The 20,969-nt window shown below is 35.4% G+C and overlaps 1 protein-coding gene across 1 annotated transcript; it reads right to left on the bottom strand.

Annotated features, from left to right (window-relative positions):
* Positions 1 to 681: 681 nt before the first annotated feature.
* LOC129245797 (superoxide dismutase [Mn], mitochondrial) lies at positions 682 to 2,030 on the bottom strand. Its single transcript, XM_054884190.1, has 4 exons — positions 1,927 to 2,030; positions 1,789 to 1,865; positions 1,174 to 1,637; positions 682 to 1,095 (listed from the first exon to the last, which is right to left on the bottom strand). Exons 2-4 carry the CDS (start codon positions 1,824 to 1,826, stop codon positions 947 to 949), a joined length of 651 nt encoding a protein of 216 aa, XP_054740165.1. The 5' UTR covers positions 1,827 to 1,865; positions 1,927 to 2,030; the 3' UTR covers positions 682 to 946.
* Between the last annotated feature and the right edge of the window lie 18,939 nt (positions 2,031 to 20,969).

The following is a 20,969-nucleotide window of genomic DNA, read 5'->3' as shown; positions in this document are numbered from 1 at the left end:
GCGAATTACATGGAAAACAACAACACTACATCTCCTATTTGAGTTTATGTAACCAACCAGTTTGAGCCGAAGGCGCATAACGATTTACGAATTGACTAAGTACTTTATATTATATTCTATTTATATACATATGTAAAAGAAAAAACTTCCGATTCAGGTTGGGTTCTGAAAGACGCAACACTTCCATTAGTTGGATGAATTTTTTATGGTACTAACCCTTCAAGTAAATGGTCGGCCAATTCGTTCACAGGTATCCGTGCAGAAACAGCCTAGGTAAATGGAAATTATTCACTTTCGAAGGCCGCATTTCCTTTCCTCTTCGTCATTAAGGTTTTGTTCTTACGAGTTGAAATAGATAGAGCTTTACGGACGCCATATTGTATACCCACATCATGTCACAAGAAAGAGACCAACCAATAGCTTAATAATGCGCAAAGTCTCTTTGACCTTACGCTCGTCCAAATGATGTCACCGAGTGACTTGGGAACTACATATATTCTTGCTGGAGTGTTTATTGCTTATCGCTGTAATGATGTTGAAGAAAAAAGATTATCCAACGATACACTCAATAACTTTAAGATCGGAATTACTTGTTCCTAGAGAATAAAAGTTCATGCCAAAATGCAAATCGATCACATTTTAGTATCCGTATTATCCCCATAAACTCAGAAGATACTGCTGTTCAATTCACTATGTGAGTATATAGATGCTCATATTTATTATTCATACATCCTTGCTTAAATGGCTATGCCATTTTACGGCGCGACAAATGTACAAGGAAATTTAACTGAAATAAAAGCACTTGACAGTGTATACGTTACGATAATCTAATCTTCGCGCCAGTTGTTTTCACATATTTTATAGGTAGGCTTCTCTAAATCACTTAAAGCTTAGATGACACAGACATCGAAAAAGCACATTTTTTCGCTTCAACACATTAACATATTTACTTCTTAGCAGCGGCCGCGAAACGATTGGAGATATCCTTCCAGTTGGCAATATCCCAGATGGCTTCAACATAGGATGGGCGCACATTTTTGTATTGCAAGTAGTAGGCATGTTCCCAAACGTCAATGCCGAATAGTGGCACGAGACCTGCAAAAAATACGTGCAATTGCAGCAAACATTAATTTCAAACTTAAAAAAGTATTTTTTTTTTTCTTTTACACATACCAGTACTGCCCTCCAATGGATCTTGATTGGGTAAAGCAGCCAACTGCAACTTGTTGGTTTTCTTATTGTAACCCAACCATCCCCAGCCAGAGCCTTGAACTGCTACAGTAATTGCAGTTAACTCTTTCTTCATCGCGTCTACGCTGCCGAATTGTGCTTCAATAGCACATTTAAGCTCATTCGAAGGACTTGATTTCTCCGGTGACAAATTATGCCAGAAAATCGAGTGGTTAATATGGCCGCCACCATTAAAACGCAGCGCAGGTGCGAGCGAAATGATCTTAGTCACATCACAGTTTTTCTGTGCTTCAGCTAACTGCTCTTCAGCAGCATTCAAATTATTCACATATGTTTGGTGATGCTTCTGATGGTGCAACTCCATGATTTCACGGCAGATGATTGGTTCCAAAGCGGCATAATCGTATGGCAGCTTCGGCAAATCATGCTTACAACGCACGGCCGCTCTGTGGAGTTGGAATAAAAGAATTTGGTGTTGAAAACTAATTGAATTATTACTAAATTGCGCAGCCGGTTTTATGTAATCAATAAATTATGCGAGACCCTTTCAGGCAGCGGCAGCAGTGCCGGCGAAAAGCCCTCGACAAATACACTTACTTTGCGGCGTTTGAAGCGGTACGTGTCAATGCGAACATGTTGAACTATTAGCTGGTGTTGATTGCACAGAACGCAACCTATAATATACGCAATTAATTATGAAATTATACTTAAGTTTTTATTAAACGGTAAAAATACCTTTCTAACTGGAAGTGAATGCAGACTGACAGCGAAAATTATCGATAGCATGCAAAGAAAGACGGAGAAAAGAATGAGTGACAAAAATGACATTTAGCAGCAGCACTGCCAGTTGTAAGCGAAAATTTGTGACAAACGGATGTAGAAATGAAAGAAGGAACGGAACTACTTTTTCGAGTAGTAAAATCAGAGAACGTAAATTCACGTTCTCTAGTAAAATAGTGGATATTTAGGTAGAAATATGAATTTATTATTATTTAAAAATGTCGTGTGGTGTGTGTGTTAGAATGAATGAATAAAGTCCAAATTGTGTTATTAGTGACTTATTAAAAGGGCAACCTGACATTGCTAGTTTGTGGGAGTTGCAATATTTTCGAAGTGCCGTTATGCCATGCGTGCTCGCGGTCACAGTAGTGTGCAAAACCAAAGCAAATATACTATGTAAAATATGACAATTTTTTTACAACAAATGTAATATTTTATGTGCATATAAACGGGCACAAGTACGTTTTAGATATTGTTGCAGGTTGAAGTCTTACTTATCCAGAATTGACCCCGACATATCAAACATACAGCTGTTGACAGCTAATTAGAAACGACACTTATTTCAAAATAAATTTTCCATTTTCCTTTTAAACACGTATTTTCATAACTTTTTGCCAATTTTATTTAAACATATGATAAACTTAAAAACTTGTGGAAAACAATTTAATCGCAATTCTTTATCTGTGCTAATATTATAAAGAGGAAAACTTTGTTTGTTTGTTTGTTTGGTTGTAATGAATAGGCTCAAAAACTACTAGACCGATTTTAAAAATTCTTTCACCATTCGAAAGCTACATCATCCACGAGTAGCATGGATTATATTTTATTTTGGAAATAGGGCTCGAGATATAGGTCAAAACGTGGACCCGCGTAACCTTCGGATGTGTATGTACAATATGGGTATCAAATGGAAGCTGTTGATGAATATTTTAGTCCAGAGTATTTTTCATGCCGCTCCGTGACTAGGGTCTCGAGATAGAGACCAAAACGTGGACCATAGAATGTGTTTGTACAATATGGATATCAAATTGAAGCTGTTGGTGAATGCTTTAGTACAGAGTATTTTTCATGCCGTTCCGTGACTAGGGTCTGGAAATATATGCCAAAACGTGGACCCGCCGTGTCTTTGAACCTAATTAAACCAAACTTACACACATTGTTAAGTAAGTATTGAAAATGGGTTTCGTAAAGTTTGGTTGTAATTCGGAGCACTGGCAACGGGTACAGCGTTCTTTTGAACCAGCCATAATGTCGCTTACTTTTTTAACGCTTGGGGCGGAACTGAACTGTCAAATTGACAGTGTGAGTTACAATGTGTCAATATTTCTTTCTGATTTGGATGCCATAAGGAAGAAACGTAAGTGCAACATGTAAAAATTCTTTGTGAATTTTTTTGGAGTGGATTTTGGATCAGTGAATAATTTCTTACGAAATTTGAGAATTTAATGTGAAATCCGAATGAAATTATGTGTTCGTGGAAAAAAAAATTTTTTTTCGTTTTTTTTTTTGAAAAATATAAATGGATAATGGGTAAAAAAGCTCCAATGCTTAATAAAACATATAAATTGAAACGAAAAATGCATGGATGATCAGGAAAAAAGACGGTTGTTTATTCATATGCGTTGATTTGAAATTTAAAAACAATCTTCTTTTTTCCTGATTTTCAATTTATATTTTATATTTACTCAAAAACAAATAGAAAAACAAAAAATATTGTTTATGCCAAAGCGCTTGAATAAAGAATAAAGAAATAAATAATATGAAAATCATATATTTTCTGTTCTAAACCATATCTATTCTATTTTAGTGTGCCAAGCGAAGGGGGCCGGGTTTGCTAGTTAAATATTGTATATATATATTTTTTTAAAGCATGTGAAATGCACGATTTGGATAGGGCAACTAATTAGAAACAGTAATGTATTATCAGATCAACATAAAGATTATGTTAGTATTTGGTTCCATAACCCTTTTGCTTCAACACTGCCTCACATCGATTGCGCATTGATGTATTGAGATTCTGACAGCGCGCCACAGCTATTGCTTGCCATGCCGTTTTTACTTCGGCAAAAAGGACATCCATATTTGGAATATTTTTGACACTCACGGCTTTTTTAACGTCACCCCAGAGCTGCTCTATTGGGTTTAAGTCCGGACTGGATGATGGCCATTCCAAAACATTGATGGAATTTTCGTCGAAAAACTGTTTCGTCAACTTTGCCTTGTGCTTTGGATCATTATCCTGTTGAAACTTCCATATAACAGGCAAATTTTCCTCAGTCCACGGCAACATTAAATTTTTGAAATGAAAACTTCTTTAGAATCGTTGGGAGTGATTTGAGAAAAAGTGAAACGAAAAAGCGACACCAAAAAGAAGAAGAAAAAAGATATACGTATATATATGTATGTATAGAAAATGCTTCATTACCAGGCACACAGAAGGATGGCATAAGCAAATTTAAATTTGTGAATTTATATATGTATGTATATATGCGGATATATGTTGTGTGTATGTACATATCTGCCTCGCCACAGCAAAACATACGGTAAAATTTCTCAAGAAATCCAGCGCGCATTCATAGGCACAGCGCACATTCATAGGCACAGCATTGCATGTACAGTAGGGCGGGTCGATATAAAAATCGCTCATTGCTCTATGAAAATCGTATCCTAGGGATCAAAATAAGAAACTTTGCCGAAGGAACCATACCTCTAAAACGATTTCTGATGTCCCCCAATATGGGTCGAACTTTTTTATTTCTTTTCTATAACTCACATTCATTCATTTACATATGTTCTGAATAAATAAATTTCTTAAGAGAAAAAATAGATAATATTATAAATAAATAAAAATAAAGAAAAAACATAGCCATTTAGCTGATTTTTTCATGTAAAGGCCAAAAATGGTGATATTTTGAAATTGGGGTATGGTTCCTTCGGCAAAATTTCTTATTCTGATCCCTAGAATATGATTTTCACAGAGCAATGGGCGATTTTTTTGCCTTCCCACAAATCGACCCGGCCTAATGTACAGTAACCTTGAACAGGCAGCTGCGGTTGTCGAGCATTTAGAAACATATATTTACATACATATATGGGTGCAAACATATTTACGGAGCCGCGGGCACTCGACTTGACAAAAATTGAATATTGGCAAATAATTCTACGCGAAATATTCCAATATTGACTATTTTCGAATTGTCGAGAAAATTAGCATATGGGCGGCTCGTTTTATGAATGAAAGTACTTGCTCTTAGAACTATGAGCTCGAATTTATAAATCAATTTTTTTATGATGATTTTTGTTGCACAGTACAATAGTTGAAACTGTTCGGCGCCGCCGCGACTGTTCAGCGCTATGGCAACTAGGATGATGGCCGCTACGCCTGCGCCTATTAATGCATTTTGTTCTTGTAGTCGCTAGGCATAGAATTTTAACTTTGGACGACATACGCATTTACAGGAATAAAGTGAGTGGCCTGTGTGTGCGGTTGTATGTAGATGCATATGTGTATATTAATAAGCATTGTTTTGCTGGAAGTTCAGAACACAAATATGTATGTACGTACATAGGCTAGGCCATAGTATAGCATACATACATATGTATAAAAAATTCAAACCAAGCGTCCTACGAATGTTTGTGTGTATGTTAGTACGTCTGTGTAATATACGCGCTACGACGCTCATAATAGCAACCGCGTATGCTGTATTGCGTCCGTATTTTTATATTCGTAAATATTTTCATTTTTAAATGTTTACCGCAATTATGCCGAAAAATAATGCAGAAAAGTGTCGTGAATATCGACAGAAAAAAACAACAATTGACACGGTATTTCAAAGATATGTTGACAACATCGAAACCAAAGCATTTGTATCATATTTTAGCTATCATAAGCCACTCGTATCATTTGCTGAAATTGAAAACATTGAGGATGAATAATAATAAAATGAAGAAAATAAAATATGAATTTTATAGCAATATTATATAATCCTATAATTATCCCGCTCCTAATGCTGCCTTCGTCTCATTCTCTCTCAGTTTGTTTTACGGAAGGTTTCACTTCTATCGCGTCTAACCGTTAGACTGGTATTTTTTTAGTATATCGACGTATTTCTCCTTATTTAAAATTCCATAAATCCTATGGATTGGGCCAACACCATTCCACCAGAAACATCCCCACACCATGATTGATCCTCCACAATGCTTCACTACCCGTGAAACGTAGCGAGGATTAAATTTTTGGTTGATTGGCCGTCGAACATACCTTTTACCATCTGGGCCTATGCGATTTATCTTGGTTTCATCGCTTCAAACGATATATTTCCATTGATTTGGAGTCCATGACCAATGGGATCTCGCAAAGACTACTCGCCGTCTCCTTTGTATCTTGGTTAGAAGTGGCTTCTTGCGTGCTGCTCTGCCATGCAGTCCAGGTTCGACCAGACGCCGAGCAATTGTCCTCTTGGATATTTCGAAATTATATTGATCCTGAATTTCCCGTTGGATGTCAGTGGAAGTCTTTTTTGGGTCTCTTTTGGAGATGATTGCTATCTTGCGGTCAATTTCTGCTGAAGTTTTCCGGGGCCTTTTCTTACGTGGCACATTGTCAAAAGTCTTAAAAAGTTGGATATGCTTTAAGGCGTTAAAAACCATTTTTTTTTTAGCATTTGACTTGCTTAGAAATTTCACCGTACGACTTTCCAGCTTAACGAAAGTCAAAAATGGAGGTGCGCAGGGCAGGTGTACAGCTGCTGCTTTTTCCCATTACACATCTTGAAGACGAATATTTTAGTTGCTTTTAAACAACCAATTTAAAATATATACATACCAAAAAGTCGATTATATTACTATTAAAATAACACAACTTGCCGAATATACTTCCATTGAACAACAGTTTCTAATTACTCGTCTCAGTTTATTTACCTTGAACCAAGTAACCCATGCACTGCGTTGGATAATATTAAGGGTACTTCAATTTCACAAATACAAAACTAGGCGCATTGGGTAGTAAATAGAGTAACAAAAGCAATGCAAATGATTTTAAGAGAAAAAATAACGGTAAATTTAAACAGTTTAATATTATGCTCATCAAGCGTTTATCAAAAGGGAGCGTTTCTAATTAGCTGGCAACAGCTGTATGTCCAGCATGTGAAGGCACCCTGCACGACCCTAATCACCAAACACACTCATCCGACACCCCTCTTCCTCAGGATCTAACCTGTCGATATAGCAAATTTCCTGGGTCTACCTTTAGATGAGTTAGACGAAGACGACTGGTGATATACTCTACATTGACAGGGCGCGTATTACTGCGACGACAACAACTATGTGCATATACATATTTACTTATACGAGGTGTGTTCAAAAAGTGTCGCGAATTTTGTGTTTTTTTCAAAAATTATTTATTTATTCATCAATATCTATTTTGTTCCCTTCAAAGTAGTCCCCAGGGGAAATTATGCACTTGTGCCAACGTAGCGTATCGTCGTCCTTTTATGTGCCTCTTCGGTTTCGGGAACAAGAAAAAGTCACAGGGTTCTGATCTGGGGAATATGGTGGCTGCGGCATCATTAGTGTGTTGTTTTTGGCCAAAAAGTCGGACACAAGCAACGATGTGTGAGCAGGGGCGTTATCGGGGTGCAAGAGCCAATTTTTGTTCTTCCACAAATCTGGGCGTTTCGGGCGGATTGCTTAGCGCAAATTAAACATAACTTGCAGGTAATATTCCTTATTGACCGTTTTACCCTGTGGCAATAACTCATGATGCACCACGCCGCTGCAATCGAAGAAAACGGTAAGCAAAACTTTTAAATTCGACCAAACTTGGCGCGCTTTTTCCGGTCTTGGTTCGTGCGGCAGCTTCCATTGAGATGATTGAACTTTGATTTCCGCGTCATAAGGAGGAAATTTAAGGTCGTCGCGGACAGAGTCCAACATGTCATTAGGAATGTTCATGCGATGCTGCTTTTGGTCAAAATTGAGCAGTTTTGGTACGAATTTTGCGGCGACCCGTCGCATGCCCAAATGATTGAAAAAAGAGGTTGTCTGCAAAGTCGGTTTACTGACGATAGTTTAACGTGATAACGTCATAAGAAAATACTGATTGAATGGTTGCATTTTTCAAAAGAAAATTTTAATTTTATTTGTTTGATACATATTTTGTATGGATATAGAGAATGAGTTAACATTAACATAACATATACTTTAACATAACATAACATAACATAACATAACATAACATAACATAACATAACATAACATAACATAACATAACATAACATAACATAACATAACATAACATAACATAACATAACATAAAGCATTCACCAACAGCTTTCATTTGATACCCATATTGTACATACACGTCCGAAGGTTACCCGGGTCCACGTTTTGACCTATATCTCGAGACCCTATCTACCAATAGGTATTCAAACTATACGGAAATCATCTTCAATACCTACTTAACAATGTGTGTAAGTTTGGTTTAATTCGGTTCAAAGACACGGCGGGTCCACGTTTTGGCATATATTTCGAGACCCTAGTCATCAATAGGTATGAAAATTACCCCGTATTAAAGCACTTATCAACAGCTTTCATTTGATACCCATATTGTACATACACATCCGAAGGTTACCCGGGTCCACGTTTTGACCTATATCTCGAGCCCTATTTCCAAAATAAAATATAATCCATGTTACTCGTGATTTAGCTTTCGAATGGTGAAAGAATTTTTAAAATCGGTCCAGTAGTTTTTGAGCCTATTCATTACAACCAAACAAACAAAGTTTTCCTCTTTATAATATTAGTATAGATATGGTAAATATTACCATACATTTTTTCCTTCAGATATAATAAAAAAATAATAATAATAACATTAAAACAACAGGTATTATTAACAAACTTGGTTTTATTTTAAATTCTTCAAGTAAATCAAATTAATAATAATCAATAAGAAGGCATATGCCAATACAAATACGTGAATTTATATATGTACATATGCGCGTATACATACATATATACGCTCACTTAAGTAGGGGAGAGCAAGATGTCGAACGTTGCCGTTTGTTTGCTTTATTTGCTTTGTCGTTCCTTCCGCGCTTTCGCTTGCAGTTCATTCAATGCAATGAGCAAGGTAACACTAATGAGCAAGGTAACTACATATGAGCAAGGTAACGACACATTTTTTCGTGCGTGCAGCTTGTTAAATTATAAGACGTTATCACGTCAAAATCGAATGGCACGAGCCAATCGATATGTCTAGGTCCTCAGCAACTTCTCTAACGGTGATTCGACGATTGGCCAATACTATTTTCTTCACTTCATCAATTTTTTCGTCTGTTGTTGAAGTGCTCGGCACTTTACGTCCGGCACGCTTTTCGTCGTTCATATCTTCTCGGCCTTTTGAAAATATTTTGTACCAGTTCATAATTCGCGAACTTTTTGAGCACACCTCGTATATGCAGCTCCGTAACTAATTTATGTATATTTATTCCTTCCTGTTAGCCAAGGAGTTAAAATAATATTGATACGAGGGAATAAAATTTAGAATTTTAGAAGAATTTTTGTTTTGAAATTAGTAAAAAATAAATTCGTTCTAAATTCATGTGCTAAACTTCAGCAATGAACTACAAACAAATTTTTCGCTTTGAAAATATATCATAATCCGTATTCCGAAACTGACATGCTTCAAAAATATTATAATTAATTTATAATACCTTTATTTTTAGGATCCTTTACATCTTTTTAGAGCTTTTTTTAGATGAATGGAGTGTTAAGTTTCTTATGATACTGTCAACATTGATTTAATACTCATTTCAGTAGAGCGCAATTCCGGAATCCCAGAGCGAGGTTATCAGCTCAACCCGATTTTATGCATAACTGGCCTAGAACTGTGACATCTCGTTCATTAGCTATAAAAAAACTGAAGTTCTAATTAAACAATTCGTATAATACTGGCTCATTTTAATACTCACAGTATTTTTTAAATTACCTTTAACGACAAGAGTGCGAATATTGCGTGTTTAGACAGAGTACGTTGTTATTTTTCTCTCTTCAATTAAGAAGTTAGGCCTCTGTAACCACGAGAAAATTAAGCATATTTGGAAAATTTTTGGGGGCAATGAAATAAAACAAACCCCGGATAAGGTCCTTTATTCTACATGCCTTAAGCTGTATAAATCAGTTATTTTTAAAGTGATCTAAACGAAAATTCAAAGAGATTTTTAAATAGAATGCGACTGGTCTAATTATACATATATATATTTAATTGGAGCGTACACCCTTTTTTTGGGTGTTTGGCCGAGCTCCTCCTCCTCTTTGTGGTGTGCGTCTTGATGTTGTTCCACAAATGGAGGGACCTACAGTTTCAAGCCGACTCCGAACGGCAGATATTTTTATGAGGAGCTTTTTCATGGCAGAAATACACTCGAAGGTTTGCCATTGCTTGCCGAGGAGCGACCGCTATTAGAAAAATGTTTTTCTTAATTTTGGTGTTTTCATCGAGATTCGAACCTACGTTCTCTCTGTGAATTTCGAATGGTAATCACGCACCAACCCATTCGGCTACGGCGGCCGACTGGTCTAATTGCAGCTACAATTTTTAACTAATGGTGAAGAATTTTTTTTTGATTAGGCATAAGAAGCCGGATACCTTGGATTTTTTTTAAGGGGACAGATACCTGTAAACGACCATATTTTCCCTGATTTTCATTAAAATTATTTAAAATGAAGAAGTCAATATATTTTTTTCAAAATTGGCATACAGTTTATTTATACATTAAAATAATGTAAACATTTTTTTTTTTTTTGAATCATTTAAAATGGCGGATGTACACTCAATTCTTCCAGGAAGGTCGCAGCGGGGCTTCTCAATCGGCGGGCATTGTAGCATCGGCGTCAGTGACTTGAATACAAAAAACCAAAACTTTTTTTGTTTATTAATGTCAATATTTCTAAATGAATTAACAATAAATGGAAAAAAAATTGCGGAATAAAATGCTTAAAACAAAATGAATTTTGGGGCGAATTTTCCTACTATTTTAGCTTCGAAAAAATTATTTTTTCGAAAAATGTTCGAAAACTTGTAAATTCATCTAGAAAGTAATATCATAAAAAAAGATGTGTGCGAAATTTCACGGAGATAGGTCAATAACTTTTCGAGTTATCGTGTACGCCAATTCGAAAAATATAGTTTTGAGAAAAAACGCGTCTAAAGTTGGCAACATACAGCCATGGTCATATAAATAGCACATTTAGACTTTGAAAGCAAAGAGTTGAATATGTTTTTAAATAATTATTTTTTATTGGGAAAAAAGCAACATAAAAAATAAAAAACTTATTTACTTCCACTTTAAAACAAAAAAAAATGGTCAAAAAGAATTTCAGTTTTGATTTAATTTACGAGAACGTTGATAACTCACGAAACCTCCTGGACACATAAATAGCACATCCTAAAAAATTCCAAATAAAAGCAAAAATAGTAAATAAATCAAATAGTTAAGTAATAATATTGTTTTACCAGATAGGTATTTTGTATTGTACTATATCCACCGTTTTTGATTACTTCTTCAAGTCGTCGCTCCATGCTATCAACAAGCTTGTGGCATCTTTCCTTTGGAATCGAGTACCAAGCTTCCTCAACTGCAGTCCACAAATCATCAAAAATTTTAAAATTTTTGTTGGCGATTTTGATCTTAACGTCATTCCCCAAATTTTCTATTGGATTGAGATCAGAGCTCTGCGCGGGCCAATCCAGTACATAAATTTTTTTTTCTTCTGAGTCAATCGCTTCATTGTCTTTGCAGTATGCTTTGGATCATTGTCCTGCATAAATATTTTGGCATAAACTCAAACACAAATGACTCCATTTTATTCTGGAGTATATCCAGATACTGCAATCTATCCATTTTACCAACCACGCGAACAATCGGCCCAACACCATGCCAGGAAAAAGCTCCCCAAACCATGATGCCTCCGCCGCCGTGTTTAATCGTCTTCTTTGTGAACCTAGGATTTAGCGCTTGATTTTTTGGACGACGTACAATAGTTTTCCCACCTGGTCCCATCCTATTTATTTTGGTTTCGTCGGTCCAAAGTACGCTTTTCCAAAACTGAATAGATTTCTCTTTGTGGGTTTTTGCAAAGGCAAGTCGGTGTTTGAGAAACAGCTGGGCTTCGTTAAGTCGCTTTCCTACAAGCTTTTTGGACACCTGTAGACCAGATGCTTGGTTTATTTCAAGCATTATTTGCCGTGCCGACTTAAAAGGATCTGCTTTGCTCTTGCGTATTATAGCTCTAGCCATATTAACATCAGTTTTTCGCGGCTTTGGTTTATTATTCGTTTTTTTTTTTGCTTAGATAGGATGAATCTTTTTTAACTAAATTAAGAGCATTATAAGCCATTTTCCGAGAGAACATCATCATTTCAGCTATTTCTGCATGCTTTTTCCGTTTTGTCTCATACGGTATATAAGAGCTCTTTTCTCCGGCGTGCAATGTTTTCCACGTCCCATTTTTAGTTGGTTGGTTGGTTGGTTTAAGTGGTGATTCTTCCAGAATCCAACTAGCGCTTCCGCACCATTTTGTTGCCACATCCTCGTTATCAACTTGTTTGCCAGTTATTTACAGCATGACTATATCCAGTCTGTGCGTTTCAGGAACCTTATCAGGTTGTTGACATCTAAGCCCGACAGCAGTTCCAGACTCTCGAACAACGATTTACCCAGGGTGAACATTCTGTCCTTCCATAGAGCAGGGCATTCGCTGAGGAAATGGAGGATTGTGAGGGATTTCCATTTTGGCTGCTTGTTCTCCCACAGACCAAAAGCCAGTTATGACTGCCGTTAGTCTCCAGGCGTCCCGTCGTTTCATGTTGATCAATGTTGACGATTGCTTAAGGTTGTACGTTCTGCTAATTTTGCATTTTGTCTGGTCTCTCCATTCACACTCTTGACTGCACCTAGTGGTGTGAATACCGATTCTGCAAGAGCGTTATTCATGGCAGATCCCCTTCTTGCCAGTTCATCCGCTTTTTCATTACCCTCGATGCTCCGATGTCCCGGGACCCAGATTAAGGTAACTTTATGGTTTTCGCTCAAGGTGGTGAGGCTATTCGTGCTTTGCTCCACCACTTTAGAGGTTGTTGTAGCTGAACCCAGCGCCTGGATTGCAGCTTGGCTATCCGAAAGAATAGCGATACTGCTCTTAAAAGACGGATCTGCGATTAGTAGCCTACAAGCTTCCCCAATTGCCAGTACTTCCGCCTGAAAGACACGGCAAGCATTAGGGAGACGCACAGATCTTTCAATTTTAAGTCTATGAGAATATATAACAGCTCCAACACCACAATCCATTTTACTGCCATCTGTATAGACTGTAGTGTCGAACTTGTTTAGTGAGAATCCCTTATTCCATTCTTTCCGAGATGGAAAGAGATTGACAAAATTTCTGCTGAATGTCACCGTCGGGACGATGTAGTCAGTCCTCTTTGAGGTATACTGGGTTTGTCGCCATGAGCTTTTTCCTTCCAGCGACCCGCTTCATTTAACCTAAATGCACTCATTGTTGCCATCTTCTTGATATGTAGATCTACCGGAATAACGTGTGTCAGCGCGTTCAGGGCCTCCCTAGGACATGGTCTGATCGCACCGACAGTTATTGCACAGGCTGATCTTTGTATTCTGCTAAGTAATTTGATGTTGTATATTTTCTCTCTAGAGCTTTCCACCAAACTACAGAGCCATACGTTAAAATTGGTCGTATAACCGCCTTATACAACCATAATGTATACTTGGGTTGAAGACCCCATCTTCTTCCCAGCATACGTTTACAAGCATATAAAGCGATTTCTGCTTTCTTTACTCGTTCTCCAATGTTTAATTTCCAGCTAAGTTTGGAGTCCAGAATTACCCCTAAGTACTTTGCACTGGGTGAAAGTGAGAGGGTTTGTCCGTTAATGCTTGGTAGAGTAAAAATTGGTACCTTATATCTGGTCGTGAATAGCATGAGTTCTGTTTTACGCGCGTTTAAACTTAGGCCACAGCCTGTAGCCCAAGAGTTAAGCTCGCTTAGCGCCCTTTGAATGATCCCACTGATCGTATTGGGACACAGTCCTGATGCCATTAACACCACATCATCAGCGTACGCGACCACTTTAACCCCTGCCATTTTTAGTAATTGCTTTAAAATTTTATTTAAAAAACAAAAAAATATACTAATAATCGCTGAAACAATATTAAAGTTTTACTCTCCGCTGCACAAGTTAAAATGTGCTATTTTTGTGTCCACTTCTAAACAGCAGTAAGCATAAATAAAATAGAACGCAAAATATTTCATCGAAAAAAACGGTAAATTCCTCGCATAAATGTAAGCTTAATAACGGTAATACTACTGTGTCCAAAAAATAAGGTGACATTTGATTTTAAACTGCGCGCTTTGAAGGATTAGGAGAATTCTTTTTTTTTTTAGGTTGGTAGTACTGTGAGTGACATCTATGTCAAATTTCATGTGAAATATTCATTTACTGTTTGAGATACGCGTCGTTTTGTGAGCTGCTAAAAGTGAGTTTCTCGTTTTTTGCAATGTCGAAATTTGTTGAGCAAAGAATTTGCATTAAATTTTGTTTGCGGAATCAATTTTCGGATACGTTGAGGATGGTGCAGAAAGCCTTTGGTGATGAGGCTATGTCTAAAAAAAATGTTTACAAGTGGTATAGTGAGTTCCAAGCCGGTCGTGAACGTGTCGAAGACGAAGAGCGTCCTGGGCGACCATCAACCTCAACTGACGAAGCTCACGTCCAACAAATCAAAGATTTGGTGTTGAAAAACCGTCGATTAACGATTAGAGACCTTGCTGATGATGTTGGCATATCGAAAGGCTCAGTCAATACCATTTTGAAGGATGTTTTGGGCCTCAAGCGCGTCAAATCTCGACTGGTACCAAAACATTGAATTTTTTGGACTCGTAATTCGTGATCATTTCATCAAAAACTCAACCCATATCGTTCCGCAACCACCGTATTCACCTGATCTGGCACCGTGCGACTTCTGGCTGTTCAGCAGGCTCAAAAGACCGCTCCGGGGACACCGTTTTGACACGATAGAGGAGATTCAAGCCGCAACGAAGACGGAACTGAAGGCCATCCCGGAAAGTGACTACAACCAGTGTTTCGAAAATTGGAAAAAACGTTGGCATAAGTGCATTGTGTCGGGAGGGGATTACTTTGAAGGGGATGAAATTGATTTGGAAGAATAAATAAAGAATTTTCAAAATAAATACAATGTCACCTTATTTTTTGGACACAGAGTAAATGTAAACAAACAAATTTATTTGATCAAAGCAGAGTTCGTACTAAAAACTTAACTTAACATATAAGGTTCACATTTGTGCTATTTATACATATGTCCATGGCTGTAACTACATATGTATACCTTTCCCAGCGCTCGAACACAAAGCATAGAGTCGTCACGGTTGACGATCTATAATATAAAAAATACTTTAATTTACGTTCTAAAATTTTTTTTACACATTCTTAAAGTATTATATTGTATTAACATTTTATAAGAAAATACTGATTGAATGGTTGCATTTTTCAAAAGAAAATTTTAATTTTATTTGTTTGATAGATATTTTGTATGGATATAGAGAATGAGTTAACATTAACATAACATAATATACTTTAACATAACATAACATAACATAACATAACATAACATAACATAACATAACATAACATAACATAACATAACATAACATAACATAACATAACATAACATAACATAACATAACATAACATAACATAACATAACATAACATAACATAACATAACATAACATAACATAACATAACATAACATAACATAACATAACATAACATAACATAACATAACATAACATAACATAACATAACATAACATAACATAACATAACATAACATAACATAACATAACATAACATAACATAACATAACATAACATAACATAACAGAACATAACATAACATAACATAACATAACATAACATAACATAACATAACATAACATAACATAACATAACATAACATAACATAACATAACATAACATAACATAACATAACATAACATAACATAACATAACATAACATAACATAACATAACATAACATAACATAACATAACATAACATAACATAACATAACATAACATAACATAACATAACAGAACATAACATAACATAACATAACATAACATAACATAACATAACATAACATAACATAACATAACATAACATAACATAACATAACATAACATAACATAACATAACATAACATAACATAACATAACATAACATAACATAACATAACATAACATAACATAACATAACATAACATAACATAACATAACATAACATAACATAACATAACATAACATAACATAACATAACATAACATAACATAACATAACATAAGATAACATAACATAACATAAGATAACATAACATAACATAACATAACATAACATAACATAACATAACATAACATAACATAACATAACATAACATAACATAACATAACATAACATAACATAACATAACATAACATAACATAACATAACATAACATAACATAACATAACATAACATAACATAACATAACATAACATAACATAACATAACATAACATAACATAACATAACATAACATAACATAACATAACATAACATAACATAACATAACATAACATAACATAACATAACATAACATAACATAACATAACATAACATAACATAACATAACATAACATAACATAACATAACATAACATAACATAACATAACATAACATAACATAACATAACATAAGATAACATAACATAACATAACATAACATAACATAACATAACATAACATAACATAACATAACATAACATAACATAACATAACATAACATAACATAACATAACATAACATAACATAACATAACATAACATATCATAACATAACATGCTGTTCAAGCAAGGTAACGACGCATGAGCAAGATAACGACGCATATTTTGGTGCGTGCAGCCGGCTACATAGAATTATAAGACGTTATCAGGTCAAACAGTAATAATAACATTAAAACAACAGGTATTGTTAACAAACTTGGTTTTATTTTAAATTCTTCAAGTAAATCAAATTAATAATAATCAATAAGAAGGCATATGCAAATACAAATGCGTGAATTTATTTATGTACATATGCGCATATACATACACATATACGCTCACTTAAGGGGTAACACCACTGTACACGCGTAAAATAAACACGATTTTTAAAGAATTTTTTTGTATAGAAGGAAAGGGGAAACAATCACTCTGATTTGGGAAGTTATTACTTATATACTAAAATACAAAACTACAAAGTTTGATCGAAAAATTTTACAAAATGGCGGCATTGGAGACATTTTTGTAATGTGGTTTTTCTTGAAGGAGCTCCGCGGCACGCAGCACAGAGGGTGCAAATTTTAATCTGGAACAAGGAAATTTGTTTTTTCTTAATCTAGATAAGAATAGCTAGAGAAACACGTAGGGGATTTAAAAAATATTTATTTTTGTGGAATTAGCAAGAATTTTAAGGAAAAAGCTCTATTTTGGACTAAAAAAACGGCACTTAAATAATTATAACAATCGTTTAAATTAATCTATCGAAAATCCCCTACGCTCTTCTCTTAAGAAGGTTATTATACAGACGTAGTGAAAAACCTGATTAAAAATATTTAAAATTGTTTGAGTTATGCTGCGTGCCAATTTCAGAAAACGTGTTTTGAGAAAAACGCGTTTAAAGTTTGGAAATTTGGAGAAGTCGTTAGGTAGCAGTCACTAACGCTTGGTTAAAAGCTTAAAATATTTATGAAATAGACTTCGGTAACGTATAAAACTTTTTGTTCTGTATTTTAAAAGGTTCAAAGAATTTTTTAAGCTTATTAAAAGAAAATCAATTTTTTGAAATTTCTACAGTGGTGTTACCCCTTAAGTAGGAGAGCGCAAGATGTCGAACGTTGCCGTTCGTTTGCTTTGTAGTCCAGTCAAAAGAGGATTTAACTTCATAATTTTAGGAGGATGCGAGTTTATGGTTTTATTATGTAAAGCCCATCACTGTGAACTTAAATTTGAGTTTTCGGGGTCGGGGGTTTTGTCCCGCGGCCGCCATCTTGGAAATAAGGGTGCAACTAGTTTTTGCGATTATCTCGTAAATTTCGAAAGTTACGAAAATTTTGTTAAATACTTTTTTGTAGATAATAATATTATCTACAACTTTCATTCAAAACTTTTTTTTGTAATATATATTAAAATTAATAATAAAAAAGTTATAAACAAAATTACGCGAAAAATTAAGGGATCAATTGTTTTAAAGCGTAATAACTTCTTTTTTATAGATTTTATGGAAAATATACTTTAGAGCTTTTTTATAGAGCATTCTTTTGTGAACATTTTTGTCTATAAGTTTTTTCCGCTATCTTTATTTAGTCGTATGATTTTGAGCTGCTAAGCGGAGCAACCAACACATTAGCGAAGCGCGTACATGATTACACAGGCCGACAAAATTTAACCAACATACAGACCCAGAAACCAGACTATATATTTCCGAAGGTTTATGATGCGCTGAATCCAAATCTGGCCTCAGAATTGCTCTATCTGCTCTGGTTTTCGAGATATCCTAACCTAAAAGTGCAAAAAACTCCATTTTTGCCCATATTTGAGGTTATGTACCCTTGCAGATGTTTTCTTTTACCAAAATTAAAGGATGGCATCTTTAAATACAAGCCTTCTTTTTTCAAATGGCGTTTTGTTTGCTCAAATATCATTTTTTTCGCAGAGATATCGCATTTTGAAATTTTCATGTTTCGAAATTTTCCTACACCTGAAAATCGATTAAGATAACATAGACATGATATAGTCGATTACTAATTTTCTTGGGCTTGAGGGCCTGATATATATGGATTAATAGTATGTAAATTTGGAGTTTGTGGGTAAGCCTGCTTGCGGTTAAGTGGGTTAGCCTGCTTGCGGTATGATAGGGGTGGTTTCTAGGGGTTAGGGCTGTGTGTGACACACTTATGGTGTGAGACAAAATTTTAAGAAAAATAAGACTCAATATAAGAATTTGAGTAATCGTAGTAATCGACTATATCATGTCTATGTTATCTTAATCGATTTTCAGGTGTAGGAAAATTTCGAAACATGAAAATTTCAAAATGCGATATCTCTGCGAAAAAAATGATATTTGAGCAAACAAAACGCCATTTGAAAAAAGAAGGCTTGTATTTAAAGATGCCATCCTTTAATTTTGGTAAAAGAAAACATCTGCAAGGGTACATAACCTCAAATATGGGCAAAAATGGAGTTTTTTGCACTTTTAGGTTAGGATATCTCGAAAACCAGAGCAGATAGAGCAATTCTGAGGCCAGATTTGGATTCAGCGCATCATAAACCTTCGGAAATATATAGTCTGGTTTCTGGGTCTGAATGTTGGTTAAATTTTGTCGGCCTGTGTAATCATGTACGCGCTTCGCTAATGTGTTGGTTGCTCCGCTTAGCAGCTCAAAATCATACGACTAATAAAGATAGCGGAAAAAACTTATAGACAAAAATGTTCACAAAAGAATGCTCTATAAAAAAGCTCTAAAGTATATTTTCCATAAAATCTATAAAAAAGAAGTTATTACGCTTTAAAACAATTGATCCCTTAATTTTTCGCGTAATTTTGTTTATAACTTTTTTATTATTAATTTTACAAAAAAAAGTTTTGAATGAAAGTTGTAGATAATATTATTATCTACAAAAAAGTATTTTACAAAATTTTCGTAACTTTCGAAATTCACGAGATAATCGCAAAAACTAGTTGCACCCTTATTTCCAAGATGGCGGCCGCGGGACACAACCCCCGACCCCGAAAACTCAAATTTAAGTTCACAGTGATGGGCTTTACATAATAAAACCATAAACTCGCATCCTCCTAAAATTATGAAGTTGGCTATTTTTTTCGTCTCTTTTGACTGGACTATTGTTCGTTCCGCGCTTTCGCTTGCAGTTCATTCAAGGTAACGGCAATGAGCAAGGTAACGACAAATGAGCAAGGTAACGGCAATGAGCAAGGTAACACTAATGAGCAAGGTAACGACACATTTTTTCGTGCGTGCAGCCTGTTAAATCGAATTATAAGACGTTATCACGTCAAAAAAAAACAAAAATTTTTTTTCGCAATTTTACAGGTATCTGTCCCCTTAAGTTTTCTTACATAGCTTTCAGTGCTGGTTATTATGTTTCTCGCAAAATATTTCATCTGGATAAGTTATGTATATCAAACAAAGTATTGGTGGTGGATATCATAAATACTTGAGCCAGATTAGGTGCTTGGGTGAGGTTAGGTTAGCCAGGCTGCTTATAAAAAAACGCTTAGCCGAATTCCATTGTTTTGTTCATTAATGATTTATTCTGCCTGCATGTTTAGAACGACACCCATTAGATGTGTATATGTATTTGTGTACGTCCCAAACACTCCTATAAGAAACCACTACATTTTCATTCACACATACATATGCCAATTGTTGATCCCTTCTAAGGTGTAATTTTTGGCGCCTACAACGACAGCAATACACTTGTTTTTGCGCCCGTTGCAACCTTGCCATAACAACAAAGAAAATAAATAAAATAATAAAAATGAAAATAAAAATAAAAAGAGAAGGAAAATGCAACTAATCACATCTATGTATTTTGAGCACATTTTTATGGCCGATACGTTATTGCTTTTAAATATTATGGCTTGGTTAGTTAGTAAAAGGTAAATAAGCGCAGGAGTGAGTGGTTCGTGGTGCGCGGTTGGAAGCCAACGGCTGGTCGGCTCGGATGTCAGCAAAATAAATGCGTTGATAATGAACATGAATAAAACCACAGGTTGTGACAACCAATTATGTTGCGCACAGCAAGAACAACACCGTCGAGTGCAGCGAGTGCGCTGCTGGCAGACCCTTGGCCAAATGCCGAATTTAAGTG

Source organism: Anastrepha obliqua, chromosome 4 (assembly GCF_027943255.1).
Source record: "Anastrepha obliqua isolate idAnaObli1 chromosome 4, idAnaObli1_1.0, whole genome shotgun sequence".
Classification (NCBI taxonomy): Eukaryota; Metazoa; Arthropoda; class Insecta; order Diptera; family Tephritidae; genus Anastrepha; species Anastrepha obliqua.
The sequence above is the reverse complement of the archived record's forward strand: the minus strand, read 5'-3'. Positions and strand labels throughout refer to the sequence as shown.